At 46.0% G+C, this 14,568-nt stretch overlaps 1 protein-coding gene across 3 annotated transcripts in view; it reads right to left on the bottom strand.

The window, feature by feature from the left end:
- Positions 1–13,863, bottom strand: part of LOC132578050 (arf-GAP with GTPase, ANK repeat and PH domain-containing protein 3-like) — a 403,463-nt gene extending 389,600 nt beyond the window's left edge. For 2 of the 3 annotated variants that reach the window (XM_060247876.1, XM_060247878.1), the window contains exons 1-6: positions 13,749–13,863; positions 13,613–13,658; positions 13,240–13,302; positions 12,825–12,995; positions 11,999–12,144; positions 9,564–10,308 (exon numbers count right to left, since the gene is read on the bottom strand). In XM_060247876.1, coding sequence (XP_060103859.1) covers positions 9,564–10,308; positions 11,999–12,144; positions 12,825–12,995; positions 13,240–13,302; positions 13,613–13,658; positions 13,749–13,863 — 1,286 coding nt within the window. Of the gene's footprint in view, positions 1–9,563; positions 10,313–11,998; positions 12,145–12,824; positions 12,996–13,239; positions 13,303–13,612; positions 13,659–13,748 lie in introns of all 3 variants that reach the window. The other variant, XM_060247877.1, reaches the window with a different exon arrangement.
- Between the last annotated feature and the right edge of the window lie 705 nt (positions 13,864–14,568).

A 14,568-nucleotide genomic window follows, 5' to 3' on the forward strand; every position in this document is an offset into this window, starting at 1 on the left:
TGGAAGTCCAACTCCACTAAAATGAAAAGTCAAAGAAAGTCCTGGCTTGTATTGCTGACAACTTCATTTTCCAGAAATTGGAGAAGGAAATGAGGGAATCTGCTATCTTGGACTTGATTCTCACCAACAGGGAAGAACTGGTAGTAGTGACTATGTCATTTTGGAATTTACAGTCTTGCGGAAGAGGGGAAGGGATGATGGCTCAGTGGCAGAGCATCTGCTTGGGAAGCAGAAGGTCCCAGGTTCAATCCCTGGCATCTCCAAAAAAGGGTCCAGGCAGATAGGTATGAAAAACCTCAGCTTGAGACCCTGGAGAGCCGCTGCCAGTCTGAGAAGACAATACTGACTTTGATGGACCAAGGGTCTGATTCAGTATAAGGCAGCTTCATATCTTCAAATGCTGAACATAGCCGGACATATAGGTTGGACTTCAGGAAAGCAAATTTTGCCAAACTTTTATGCTGGATAAAATCCCATGGTCAGAAATATATAAAGAGGTATGGGAGTTTCCTAAAAGCAAAATATTGAAGGCATAATCACAAATGATCCCTATGAGAAGGAAAAATGGGAGGAACCTAAAGAAGCCAAGGTGATAAACAGCTATCTAAAGATTGAGAAATAAAAAAGACTCCTTTAAGAAATGGAAGGAGGGTCTTATAACCAAGGATGAATATAAGCAAATCATCAGTGCTTGTAGAGAAAGAGTTAGGAAAGCTAAAGCTCCATATGAGTTTAGGCTAGTGAGAGATGCTAAAAAAAACCCCAAAAACCTAGTTCTTATCTTATGAACAAAGTAAGAAAAAGCACAAGGACATGGTAGGCCCCTTGCAGGGTCAGGAAAGTGAAATTGTAACAGGTGATGAAAAGAAAGCAGAACAGCTCATTTTCTACTTTTCCTGACTTTTCTTCTGAGGGAAAAAGTGCTCAACCTGGCAAAAACAGAACACATCATGAGGGAAGGGAATTGCAGCCTAGGATCAGCATAGGGGTAGCACAGAAACGTCCAGTTACCCAGATCCTCCTTTTCCCCCCTTCTTGAAGATGGGAATAACATTTGCCTGCCTCCAGCCTTTTGGCACCTCACCTGTTCTTCAGGAATGCTCAAAAATAATGGCCAGAGGCTCAGAAATTACATCCGCAAGTTCTCTTAGTACCTTGGATGCAGTTCCTCTGGCCCTAAGGACTTTGTTTCATTTAATGAAAGTGACTGGATTTATACTCCCCATCCTTCACTCAGAGTCTCAGCGCAGCTTCCAATCTCCTTTCCCTTCCTCTCCCCACAACAGACACCCTGTGAGGTTGGTGGGGCTGAAAGAGTTCTGACAGAAACTGCTCTTGAACAGAACAGCTCTGAGAGAGTTATGACTGACTCATAGAATCATAGAGTTGGAAGGGCCCTCCAGGGTCATCTAGTCCAACCCCCTGAACAATGCAGGAAACCCACAAATACCTACCCTAAATCCACAGGATCTTCATCGCTGTCAGATGGCCATCTAGCCTCTGTTTAAAAACCTCCAAGGAAGGAGAGCCCACCACCTCCTGAGGAAGCCTGTTCCACTGAGGAACCGCTCTGACGGTCAGGAAGTTCTTCCTAATGTTGAGTCAGAAACTCTTTTGATTTAAATTTATTGATAACATATAGTAACAATTTCCGTTAATAACTTCTTTTCATCTATCCCATATGCTTCTTTCTAATCACCCCTCCCCCCGTTACTTGACCCCCGCCAGTGTTATTTACTAAAAATACTAACATTAAAATGTATCCTTAATTACTAAGAACTAAAATTAATATTCTTCTTTCTTCTAAAGTTTAATCATTATCAAAAATTGTCCAAAGTCCTTTTACTTTCCACTCGTCTTCTACGTAACTTCTAAATTTTTTCCACTCCCTTTTTTTTTTAAATAAATCAAAAGTTTATTTCAACACCAAAAATAATTTACAAAGCGGTATAACTCTAACATTTCGCATACAGATAGGTTTGTCTTCCACATAAACAATATTGTCCTCTAAGATATAACCTATCCCCAAATTACCCAAATGGGGTAGAACGTGGTGTCAAACCATAATCGAACATCCATCTTAACGACATTTTTTCTTTATAAATGGTAACACTAACATTTCTTTTTACCTTTAATTGTCTTTTACCTTGCACCTTTTTTTAACCAACTATAAAACTTTTCCCATTTTTTAATTGCTTCAACTTTGGGGATCCCTTTTAACATGTTCGATAAAATATCCATCTCTGCGGCTTGCAGTGTTTTATCTACCACCTCCTCTAATTCAGGAGTTTCTTTTTGTTTCCAATGCCTGGCATAAACAATTCTAGCTGCTGTTAAAACATATATTGTCACATATTCATCCTCCTGTGGGACCTCCTTCCTTACTAAGGACAATAACATAATTGCGGGTTTAAACTGCCAGTTTATATTTAACATCGCTTTCAGCATCTCATAAACTTTAACCCAAAATTTCTTTGCCCATTTGCAAGTCCACCATAGGTGGAAGAATGAACCAATCTTTGTCCCGCATTTCCAACAGTTTGGGGAAGTAGATACCTTAATCTTATTTAATTGAACAGGGGTAATGTGCCATCTATGAAATAACTTTAAAAAAATTTCTCTAAAATTATACGGCTTAATGATTTTATAATTCAATTTCCAAAAGCGAGACCATGTTTCCAAATCAATATTTTCCGTCAAGTTCTTGGACCACTTCAGCATCACATCTTTAACAACTTCATCCTCCAATTTCATCTGCATTATATAATTATAAGTTTTCTTAATAACTTTATCCACCCACTCCCTTTTGAAATCTTCTAAATTATAGTATCTTAAAGTTCTTGTTCATTTGTCCATCGCACTCCATGTCATAACTTTTACAATCCAATCCCATTTTTCTGGTATTTTTTCTTGCTTCCATAACTGCGCATATAGTATCCTAGCAGCTGAAAGCAAGTACCAAACTATAGTTCTATCCTCTTTTGGAAATTTTTCCATTTGTAATCCTAACAGAAAAGTCTCTGCAGCTTTCCTTAATTCATATCCCAAGATCTTAGAAATTTCTTGTTGGATCATCTGCCAATACTGTTTCGCTCTTTCACAAGTCCACCACATATGATAGAAAGAACCTTCATGTTTTTTGCATTTCCAACATCTGTCTGGCATCTTGTTATTTATCGTTGCCAATTTTTTAGGAGTCATATACCATCTATACATCATTTTAAAACAGTTCTCTTTAATACTCTGACATGTTGAAAGTTTCATAGAGTTCTTCCATAAATATTCCCATGTATCCATCTGTATTTCTTTATTTACATTTATTGCCCATTTAATCATTTGAGATTTCACTACTTCATCTTCTGTAGACTATTTTAAAAGTAACTTGTAAGTTTTTGAAATTAATTTTTCATTATCATTTGTTAAATTGTTTACTGTCTTTCACAATCGGAATAGTTTGAAACAAATACATTATTCTCGGCAAAATATTCATCTTAATTGCAGCTATTCTTCCAAGCAATGACAAGCTTATTCCATTTTATCATATCTTCATCCATTTTACGCCATAGCTTTTCATAGTTATTTTTGAACAGGTCAATATTCTTCATTGTTATTTCCACACCCAAATATTTTACTTTAGATGTAACTTCACATCCTGTTAGTCTCTGCAACTCCTTTTATTTACTTGCATATTTTTACATAAAAATTTTGATTTTTCTTTAGTAGCATAAAATCCCGCCAGTTCTCCATATTCTTGTATTTTAGCTAACAACAAAGGTGTTACTTGTGTAGGATTTTCATTTATAAACATTATATCATCTGCAAATGCTCTGTATTTGTAAATAAACCCTTTAACTCTCAACCCTTCTATTTCTTTATCATCTTGTATTTGCATCAATAACATTTCAAGAGTCATTATAAACAACAAAGGTGAAAGCGGACAACCTTGTCTTGTACCTTTGCTGATTATCATTTCATCTGTAAGATCTGCATTTATACATAACCTTGCACGTTGTTCAGTATATATTGCCTTTATCATACATAAAGTTTTCCCCCAACTCTATTTTCTCCATTACTGCAAACATAAAGTCCCAGTTCAAATTGTCAAAAGCTTTCTCTGCATCCGCAAACAATAATGCAACTTCCTTCTCTGGATGTCTTTCATAATATTCTACAATATTTACAACAGTTCTAATATTGTCTCTTATTTGCCTTTTAGGGAGAAATCCCGCTTGGTCTTCCTTTATGAAATTTATCAAATATTTGTTGTTCTGCCAAAATTCTTATATATATCTTATAGTCATTATTTAATAATGAAATTGGTCTATAGTTCTTTACATTCGTGACATCTCTATCTTCCTTAGGAATCAAAGAAATTACATCTTCCTTCCATGTATTTGGTATTTTCCCTTCTATTCCTATCATATTCATCAATTTTTGAAGTTTCAGTACTAATTCTTCTTTAAAAATTTTAAATTTTTTTGCCGTATATCCATCTGGCCCAGGTGCTTTCCCAATTTTCACTGCATTAATTGCTGCTTCGATTTCTATTTTTTCAACTGGATCATTCAATTTTTTTTTTCATATATTCAGTTAAGGGTGCTATTTTAATCTTCTGAAAATACGCTTCCATCCGTTCCTTCTTTACTTTAACACCTTTAAATAATTTAGCATAGTACTTGAAAAATTCTCTTTATTCCTTCTTGATCTACCATCTCTCTTCCATCAACCACAATTTTATTAATAATTTTACTTCCTCTCTTTTTCTTCAGTTGCCAGGCCAATACTTTCCAGGTTTCTTCGCTCCCTCAAAGGACTTCTGTTGTAATTTTATCAAATTCCATTCCAATTCCTTATTTAACAAATGTCTCATTTGTACTTGTAGTATTGTAATCTCCCTTATAATTTTCTTTTTCCCTGGCCTTTTCCTCAATTCCCCTTCTTTTTTCTTTATTTCATTTTGAATGTCCAACATCTGTTTTTCTTTTGCCCTTTTGTCATTGTTTAATGTAATAAATATTCCTCTCATTACGGCTTTATAAGCATCCCACACCATCTGAAATTCTATATAATCTTTATCATTTATTTGGAAGAAAGCTTTAGTTTCATTTTCTAGAGATGTCACCAATTCTTGATTTTGTAGTAAATCTTTATTTAATCGCCATCTTCTCACTTTTTTAGACAATTTTGTAATCCATAATATTGGGTTATGATCTGCACCTATCTTCGGTAAGATCTCTATTTTTTTAGTTATAAGGCCTAAGTCCTTTGTACCCCATAACATGTCAATTCTGGAAAAAGTATTATGTCTTGCTGAAAAAAATGTATAATCTCGTACTTCAGGATTAAATTTTCTCCATAAGTCTTCCAAGTTTTCTTGTTTAACCAGTTCAAAGAAGGATTTTGGCAATTTTCCTTCGTTATTATTTTTTTTCCCAGATCTGTCCAATGTATTCTGAATTGTTCCATTAAAGTCTCCCATAATCATGACCTGGTTGTATGTCACTTCATCAAGTTGTTTTATAATGTCTTTTAAAAAAACATCTTTTGCACCATTTAGTGCATACAGTCCCAATAATAAGGTTTTTTTCGCATTTATTATTACTTCTACTGTCACAAATCTCCCATCTTTATCTTTAAATATTATTTTTGGGTCCAATTCTTGTTTAATATAAAAAATCACACCCCTTTTCTTCTGTTCAGCCAATGAAAAAAATTCCAGTCCCAACTGTTTATTCCATAAAAATTTATAATCCTTTTGTTTAATATGAACTTCTTGTAAGCAAATTATATTACAGTTTTGTTTTTTAATCCAATGAAATATTGCCTTTCTTTTTTGTGGTGAATTTAGTCCATTTACATTCCAAGATAATAATTTATAATCCATCATGGTGCAAATTCTTTATTTTCTTCATAAAATTTACGCAGCTCCTGTGTATTTGTAATTGTAATCCTTCTTCCTTGTAGCTAAAAGCTCAAACCTTCAGGTATTATCCATCTATACCTCATTCCATTGTCACATAGTTTTTCTGTTAATTTCTTATATGTTCTCCTGTCATTTATCACTTGTCTTGGCAATTCTTTCATTATTCTTACTCTGCTTCCTCCCACTATCAATGTCTTTTCAAGATTTTCCCCACCATTTCTTTTGTCATATATCTTATAACCACATCTCTTGGTAAGTTATTTTTCTTGGCATATGATGAATTCCCTCTATACATATAATCATACATATTTCTAGTCCCTTCAGGATCTTCCTCCAAGAAATCAGCAATTATTTTTATTACATGTTTTTTTTAAGTCTGTCCCTTCTTCTTCAGGTACTCCTCTCAGACGTCTTTGTGTCTCCATCAATTTACAGTCATGGATTGTTATTTTTTTCTTGCATTTTTAATAAGGTGGAATCCTGGAGTTTAACTTTTCCTTCTACCTCCTGCACTTTTTTTGACACCACCACTGTTTCATTTCTAAGCTCTTCCATTTTTTTTAAAGTCCTCAATATCTTTTTAAAGTTTTTTTTTTGCAAGCATTTATCATCTTTTCCACCCCTTTCATCATCCTAGCTTCCATTGCTTCCAACTGACCTTGCATCTTCTCCAATGAGGCGGCCCTTGCACGGGTTACCTTTGACTCTGACATTAAAAAAACAGCGAAAAATTTGATATCACCAAAATAAAGTTCAACTATCAGGTTTGATAGATTAGAAGTTGCCCTTTCAAATGAGCCTAATTTCGCCGTCCTCCGACCTTCCCAGGCTCAGATATTAATTTTTTAAAAATTTAGCCTCCCAATAATGGCCACTGATGTTTTTCTATGGTAATACAATCCTAGAGTAGGTCCACTTCTTCAAGTTACTTCCTGCTTTGCTTGCCCTAAGTCACGTTCTCACTGGTAACAAAGTCTCACGATACTTGACATATTTCCTGTGTTGACTGTAGAAACTGCAGATCTCTGACGATGGTGCTTTCACTCCACGACCGCAGGTAGACAAAACAATAAATTCCTTTCCAATTTTTAACACTGTCCTTAATTTAACAAAGTCCAAAATTCACCCCTTCTCCTCTTCTTCTTCCAAGCTTTCAAACTTTCTCTTTCCCACCTTCTAATATTATTTTGTTTGCTTTAAAATAGTCCCGGAATGGTAGATAACAATCAGTACCTTTTTCTAAGGTTATTCAGATCAACACTGGTCTCATACAGCATCAGATGTTTAGCAGTCTCAAAGAAGATTAGGATCTTGTTAAGCTTATGTCAAGTAAATGACTCTGCAAGCTTCTGTAGATGATGAATGTGTAACTCTTCTCCGGGGATCCCTCAAAGTCTCAAAGGAGCCCCCCCGCCCGGGACTTCCTTTTAGCCAAGGTAAATCACCTCAAAGTTTCCTGTGCATATCTTGGACTAATTTCTCACTGAGAAAAGTAGGCAGAAGGCAAAAATCTGCCCTTTACTACCCCGAACAGAAGCTCCAGTCTGCCCCCCTTAGAGAGGCAGGTCAGCTCAGCATTCTCCAAATCCAGGAAGTCCCTCTTTTAATTTAATTTCGACCCACTGGTTCTGGTCCTACCTTCTGGGGCCACAGAAAACAATTCCACACCATCATCATCAGGGGAGGGACGGTGGCTCAGTGGTAGAGCATCTGCTTGGGAAGCAGAGGGTCCCAGGTTCAATCCCTGGCATCTCCAAAAAAGGGTCCAGGCAAACAGGTGTGAAAAACCTCAGCTTGAGATCCTGGAGAGCCACTGCCAGTCTGAGAAGACAATACTGACTTTGATGGACCAAGGGTCTGACTCAGTATAAGGCAGCTTCATATGTTCATATGTTCATCTATAGGACAGCCCTTCAAGTACTTGAAGACGGTGATTCTATCACCTCTCAGCCGCCTCCTCTCCAGGATAAACATCCCCAGCTCCTTCAACCTTTCCTCGTAAGACTTGGACCCCACACCCCGCACTATCTTCGTCGCCCTCCTCTGGACCCCTTCCAGCTTGTCTATATCTTTCTTAAAATGTGGTGCCAAGGTCACTCCAGCAGGGGCATGTGGAGGAGTGCGGAATAAACCCAGTTCTCTCAGATAAAAATCACAGAATCATGGATGGGACCTCCAAAGTCCAACCCCCTGCACAATCCAGGAACTACACAAGTACCTCCCCACCACATCCTTTTTGTGCACTTAACCACTACACTTAATCGTTAGAAGATGATGATGATTAAAAATATATCGGATTTCAATCTTGCTCTTCACTCTGAATCTCAGAGTCTCAGAGCAGTCACAGTCTCCTTTCCCTTCCTCCCCGTCAACAGACACCCTGTGAGGTAGGTGGGGCTGAGAGAGCTCTCACAGCAGCTGCCCTTTCAAGAACAACCACCTCTGCAAGAGCTATGGATGACCCAAGGCCATTCCAGCAGCTGCAAGTGGAGGAGTAGAGAATCAAACCCAGTTCTCCCAGATAGTCCACACACTTAACCACTACACCAAACTGGCTCCCTAACCACTACACCATGAACCATTTTATGTTATATCCCTGGCTTGGTGGGATGGGTGGGATATAAATCCCATCAATAAATAAATAAAATAAATAAATACACTGAACCAGAGTCAGTGAGGGATCTGGAGACCAAGTCCTATGAGAAACAACTGAAGGAGCTAGCCTGGAGAGGAGACAAGTGAGAGGTTAGGAAGGACATTACTGACATTAGGAAGAACTTCCTGACTGTTAGAGCGGTTCCTCAGTGGAACAGGCTTCCTCAGGAGGTGGTGGGCTCTCCTTCTGTGGAGGTTTTTATGAAAACAGGCCAGATGGGCATCTGACAGCAAGACTGATTCTGGGAAGTCTGGCAGTTCGTGAGAAGGAGAGCAGGGAGAATTGCATCAGTGCTTAGATCTTGTGACCCCTTCTCATTTGCCCAGGGAAATGTTGTTTGCCACTTTGGGGTCAGCTAGCAACATTTCTCAATGCCAGCTTCCCCATAAATCCTGAAGGGTTTTTTTTTGCCATCTCCTGTGCTTGCAGCAGGGGTTACTGGGGGGGGGGGGGGAGAGATTTGTGAATTTCCTGCATTGTGCAGGGGGTTGGACTAGATGACCCTGGAGGTCCCTTCCAATTCTATGAATCTATGAAAGGTAAGGAGTGGGGACAAATGTCCTGATGGGGAAGTGAAAGCAAGAGCCCATCTCCAGCATGGGGAGCTCATGAGGCAGCAAAAGCGGCTGAGGGGATCCAGCCCCCCAACTAGTGAGGCCACACTCACAGAACATGGAGAGAAGTGCCTGGAAGCAGAGTGCTCCATTTAGCCAAGCCAGGCTGGAGAAGGGGCCTTTCCTCCCAGCTGGGCCCCTCTCAGCCTAGCTTTAAAGCCCCGCCCCGTGGCCGCCTCCTGTCTGCAAGAGATCCAGAGCCAGGCCTGCCGGGGAGTCTGAGGTGGAGGAACCTTCTGAAGTGCAGACAGCCAAGGCCGGACAGCGAGACTTGCCTCCTGGGAGGAGTCTCCGGGTGTGTGGGGTGCAGGCCAAGCCAGATCACTCCCACAGCGCAAGGAAGCTGGGCAGGGAGGGTGGCGGGGCTCACCTGGCGACAGTGACGACCAGGCCCAGGAGGGTGATGGTGGTCAGGATGTGCTGCACGGTGAGGACGTCCTCGTCGTAGACGGTGAGGGCGATGAGCACGGCCAGGATGGAGCCGGCGAAGAAGCCGATGTTCTTGGCCAGCACGGTGAGCAGGGGGCTGGTGAAGGAGTTCATGTACTTGGAGGCCGGCTTGTAGCCGCGGCTCAGGCGGGCGTGCAGCTCGTGGTCCAGCTCATTGAAGTGGCGCAGGTAGAGGCGGCCGTAGAGCGACCAGCGGCGGGCCCCCAGGCTGCCCGGCTCCCGCTTGAGCACCTCCGTGTAGCTGAAGAAGGCGTAGAGCACCTGCCACACCAGGATGAAGGGGCAGAGCAGCAGGTTGGCCAGCCCCAGCAGCAGCATGCCACGCCCCAGGCGCCGGGCCAGCTGCAGGCGGGTCCCCGAGCGCTTGTACTGGGGCTGCAGGCTCCACTTGCTCTGGAAGAGGGAGCCCGGCCCCCAGAAGAAGAGCAGCTCCAGGTTGTACTTCAGGCCCTTGGTCAGGAAGACCACCTCCCCCAGCAGGGGCAGGCGGAAGCGGACGGGCAGCAGCGACTTGTTCACCATGGCCACGAGGTAGTTCTGGAAGCGCAGGATGCGGTGGTGGATGTCCAGCTCCGTCAGCTCCCGCTTGTGGACGCACATCTGCTGCTCCCGCTGCAGCGAGATCAGGCGCGCCTGCACTTCCTGCCAGCTGCGGTTGCACAACTCTCCCTGCATGGAACCACCAAGGGTGAGGCCTCCAGCCCAGCGCCCACCCGCACAACTGAGTCTCCGTGCCCCAGGGGAGAGCGGGCAAAGGTGCTGCTTTCCTTCCCCCTCAGCTGAGCCCTGCTCTCCCAGCTGCCTCTCGGCCCTCCCACAACATCCCCGCACTCTCCGCATGACCACAACGAAGGCCACGCAGCCCACCCCACTGCTGCAAGGGGTGCCTGCCACGGAATCAGACCCTGCCTCGGCCCTTCCGGGTCAGCTCCGTCTGAGTCGACTGGCAGCAGCTCCCTGGCCAGGGTCTCTTCCCCATCAACTTTTGACTGCAGATGCTGCTGTGGGTTGAACCAGGGACCACTGCAGGCTCAGCAAAGACTCTACCACTGAGCCACGGCCCCTCTGCCCAAGCAGCCCCCACAGCCATCTGTGACCATGAGATGTCTAGAGAGGATTCCTGTGCAAACAACCTGCTGCAGAGGGTTTTGATGGGGTGCCACTAATTTCGGCCCCAAAGGTCAAGAGCGGCCCTTGACTCTGAGTCGGAGACTACAGCTAGCACAGAATGCTGCAGCATGGTTGTTAATGGGACTCCCGAGATGGGAGCACATTCAACCAGTGCTGAAAGAAAGGCTGCCTATTGTGTTCCAAGTCCGTTTCAAGCTGGTATTGACCTTTAAAACCCTATACAGCCAAGGACTTGTCTATCTAAGGGACCGCCTTTCCCCATAGGTTCCCCGGAGAGCACTGCGTTCAGGAACTAAAAATCTATTGTCCATCCCCGGACCAAGGGAGGGCAGACTGGGCATTACACGGGCCAGGGCCTTCTCAGTGGCAACACCAATGCTGTGGAATGCGCTCCCTGAGGCCATAAGAGCTCTGCAGGATCTCTCCCAATTCCACAGAGTTTATAAAACAGAACTTTTTAAACAGGCCTCTAAGAACTAGGGGAGAAGGCTGCCGCTTTTGTGCTACTGAGCAACTCCACCAGAAGGACCACCGACAGATAAATTGTAAACTCTGTATAGCACCAATACTTTGTTTTAAATTGTAATTTAAAACTGTCTTATTGTTTTGAACATATGAAGCTGCCTTATACTGAATCAGACCTTTGGTCCATCAAAGTCAATCTTGTCTACTCAGACTGGCAGCCGCTCTCCAGGGTCTCCAGCTGAGGTTTTTCACACCTATTTGCCTGGACCCTTTTTAGTTGGAGATGCTGGGGATTGAACCTGGGACCTTCTGCTTCCCAAGCAGATGCTCTGCCACTGAGCCACAGCCCCATTCATGGCTCCCCAGGGTCTCCAGCTGAGGTTTTCCACGCCACTTTGCCTGGACCCTTTTTTGGAGATGCCAGGAATTGAACCTGGGACCTTCTGCTTCCCAAGCAGATGCTCTACCACTGAGCCACCATCCCTCCCCGTTTTATATTTGAAGTTGAGATGCTGGCTTTTATATGATTGTTAGCCACCCTGAGTCCGTTTGGAATGGGCGGGATATAAATGGAAAGTAAATAAATAAACAAATAAATAAGAGGATGGTAAACCAATACCAATAAGACTTTTAAAGCCCCCAGGAACCAGCATCACCCAAGCAAGGCAGAGGGGGTGCACCTGCTGCAAAGAGAGGGCACCCAGAGCCCCACCCACCCTCCAGGCCACGGCTGTTCAGGCGCTGCCCTCCTCCCTGCACTCACCGAGGGGATCCGGAGGGCCTTGGTGTAAAAGGCCCGGATCTCCCAGTAGCCCAGGAGGCTGCAGAGCACCTTCCCCAAGCGGTAGAGCCAGAAGGTGGCAGCCATCACCAGCAGGAAGATGATCCAGCCGCTGCCCCGGATCCTGCAGCCGAGAGAAGGTGGGGGGGGGGGGGGGAGAAAGAGGCAGCGTCAGCCAGGCCAGCCCGGGACCTGGTGGGTCATGCGACTGGGGCAGGGCCGGTGGCATTAAGGCCAGCTCCAAGGCTGGCGTCTCCCGTCACACACAGCCACTCTCCTGCTAAACCAGCTTTTCTTTTGAAGAAAAGGATACCCCAGCTGAGACCAGCTACAGGGAGGGGGTGACCTTCCTTGCCTGCCCCCACTGGAGGCATCTGGCTGGCCACACCTTCTCCCTCCCCCTCCGCACATCAGCACTGGCCGCAGTCGCCCCAATAGCACTGCTTAGCCCCCCTCAGGGCAACTCAGCCACTGACCGAGGAGGCAGACCGGGGGTGAGTCCACAGCAGCCGACTCCGCCAGTTCCACATTCAGAATCAGATATCAAGAGAAGAAGAATTGGCTTTTATTTTTCTACCCCAGGGAGTCTTGGAGTGGCCTTCCTTTCCCCTCCCCACAACAGGCCCAGCACTCTGACAGAACTTGCAACTGGCCCAAGGTCACCCAGCCAGCTTCCCGTGGAGGAGGAGTGCTCCCAGACGAGAGTGAAATGGAAGCCAGACCCTCCCCTCCTCGAAGGGGGGAGAAGCTGGGAGGCCCCACCGTGCCTGAAGATGGTTCCTGCATCCCAGCCTCTTTGCTCACCTCTCAGCACACTGCGGTGTGGGCAGGATGGCATCCGCCAGCGTCACCTTCCCTCGGTCTGTAAAGCCACCTCCTGGCTGCGTGTGATTGACAGGCCGGTTGGCAAATAGCACATCGTACTCCACGCAGCAAAACAGGAAGGTGGTGAAGGTGACAACAAACAGGAACTGCCTGGGAAAGGAGCAGCCTGGGCTCAGAGGCCTGCCTTGCCCTGCCCCCGGCCCCCCTCCCACGCTGGACCTGGGCTCTTTTCCTGGCCCACCGCACACAAGGGCAGGCCGCAGCCCTCGGGGGGGGGGGATATGGGACCAAGTCTTGTCCTCCTCCTGGCCTCTTGACCAGGACTGGGGCCCCCATGTCTCTCCAGCCCCTCCGTGTGGGGAAAGGGCTTGTGGTCCAAGCTCTGGCTCCTTACACCAGCTCAAAGACATCAGAGAGCATCATGCAGGCAAAGCCATTCTTCTGGTGGAAGTGGTAGATGTGCAGAGGCAGTCAAGGAAAAGCGCAGCAACTGCCCCAGTCACCCCTGCCAGGCTCTCCTGTATCCCACCTCCCCCCCACAGAAGACTAACGGGGGAGCCTGCTCAGCCTTCGAAAGCCCCAGCTGGCAGCCCAAGGCCTCCTGGGGAGGGGAAGGCAGAAAGCTGCTCGCTTGTCCCTCCGAGGCATCCCAGTCCGCCCCCCGCTGGGCCTCTAGGGACAGCCTCTCAACAGGGCTGAGCGGAGACTTTGCGGGAGGCTGCTGGAGAGCCGTTGCAGCACTCCTTCCGGCCCCTGCCACAAAGGATATTTTGGTGAAGAAGTTATCTAGATTCTTGATGTGATGCCAGGAATCTGGGAAGGAAGAAAAAGGGCAGTTTGGCCATGATCCCTCTGGCGTCCCCCCCTCCCCACTCCAAGGCCCCACTGCCCCCTGCCGGGTACCCTTCAGGCCCTCGGTGACGTGCACCAACAGCTGCTCCTCCTCCTCGGGGGGAGAATCCTCCGCGAAGTCCGGCAGGCGATGGTAGTCCCCATAATGCTCCTGGCTGACCGCCATGGGTGACGCCACTGGGCTGCCGCTCCCCACACAGACCTGGCCAGGAGGGAAGGCAGAAGCAGAGCAATTTCAGCACCACCCTCCCTTTAAGGCCCCCCTCCCCAGACAGCTGCACCACCACCATCACCCGCAGTCTGGCAGTCCTGGTTCTCGGGCAGGCCTGGCTCAGAGTAGCAGGCACCAACACTCCCTGCCCTGTGGCTCCACCTGTGCTGTGGCTCCGTCTTCTCCTCCCCGCTCAGAGATTGGAGGGAACCCAGCACAGCCCTGCGCTTCCTGCCTTCTTCAGTCGGCCTCTTAGTCGCTTCTCCAGGACAGCTGCAGAGCCCCTGCCAGGAGTCCGGCTCAAGAGGAGCCCAGCCTGGCCTCCCAAGGCAAGAGGAGAGAAGCGCCACAAGCACCAACCTCTTCCCTCCAGCCTGTATAGAGGGAGGGGGGAGATGAGGAGCCGGCTGCCCCACACATCAGATGAGCCAACACAGGGGGGGAGAAGACACCCTGTGGGGAGTGGAGGCACCCTAGAGCAAAAAGCCAGTGCCAGGGGCCCTCAAAGCTCTCCCCCCATGAGGCTGAGCAGAGAAAAAAGGGACACCTCAGCAGCCCAGCAATGGAAGGCATCAAGCACAGGCCTTGCTTTCCCTTGCCAAACGGCAAGACCCCTTGCTGCCAGCAGAGGTGTGTGCCAGGCAGAATCCCCACCTCTGC

This window comes from Heteronotia binoei, chromosome 10, assembly GCF_032191835.1.
Source record: "Heteronotia binoei isolate CCM8104 ecotype False Entrance Well chromosome 10, APGP_CSIRO_Hbin_v1, whole genome shotgun sequence".
NCBI lineage: Eukaryota > Metazoa > Chordata > Lepidosauria > Squamata > Gekkonidae > Heteronotia > Heteronotia binoei.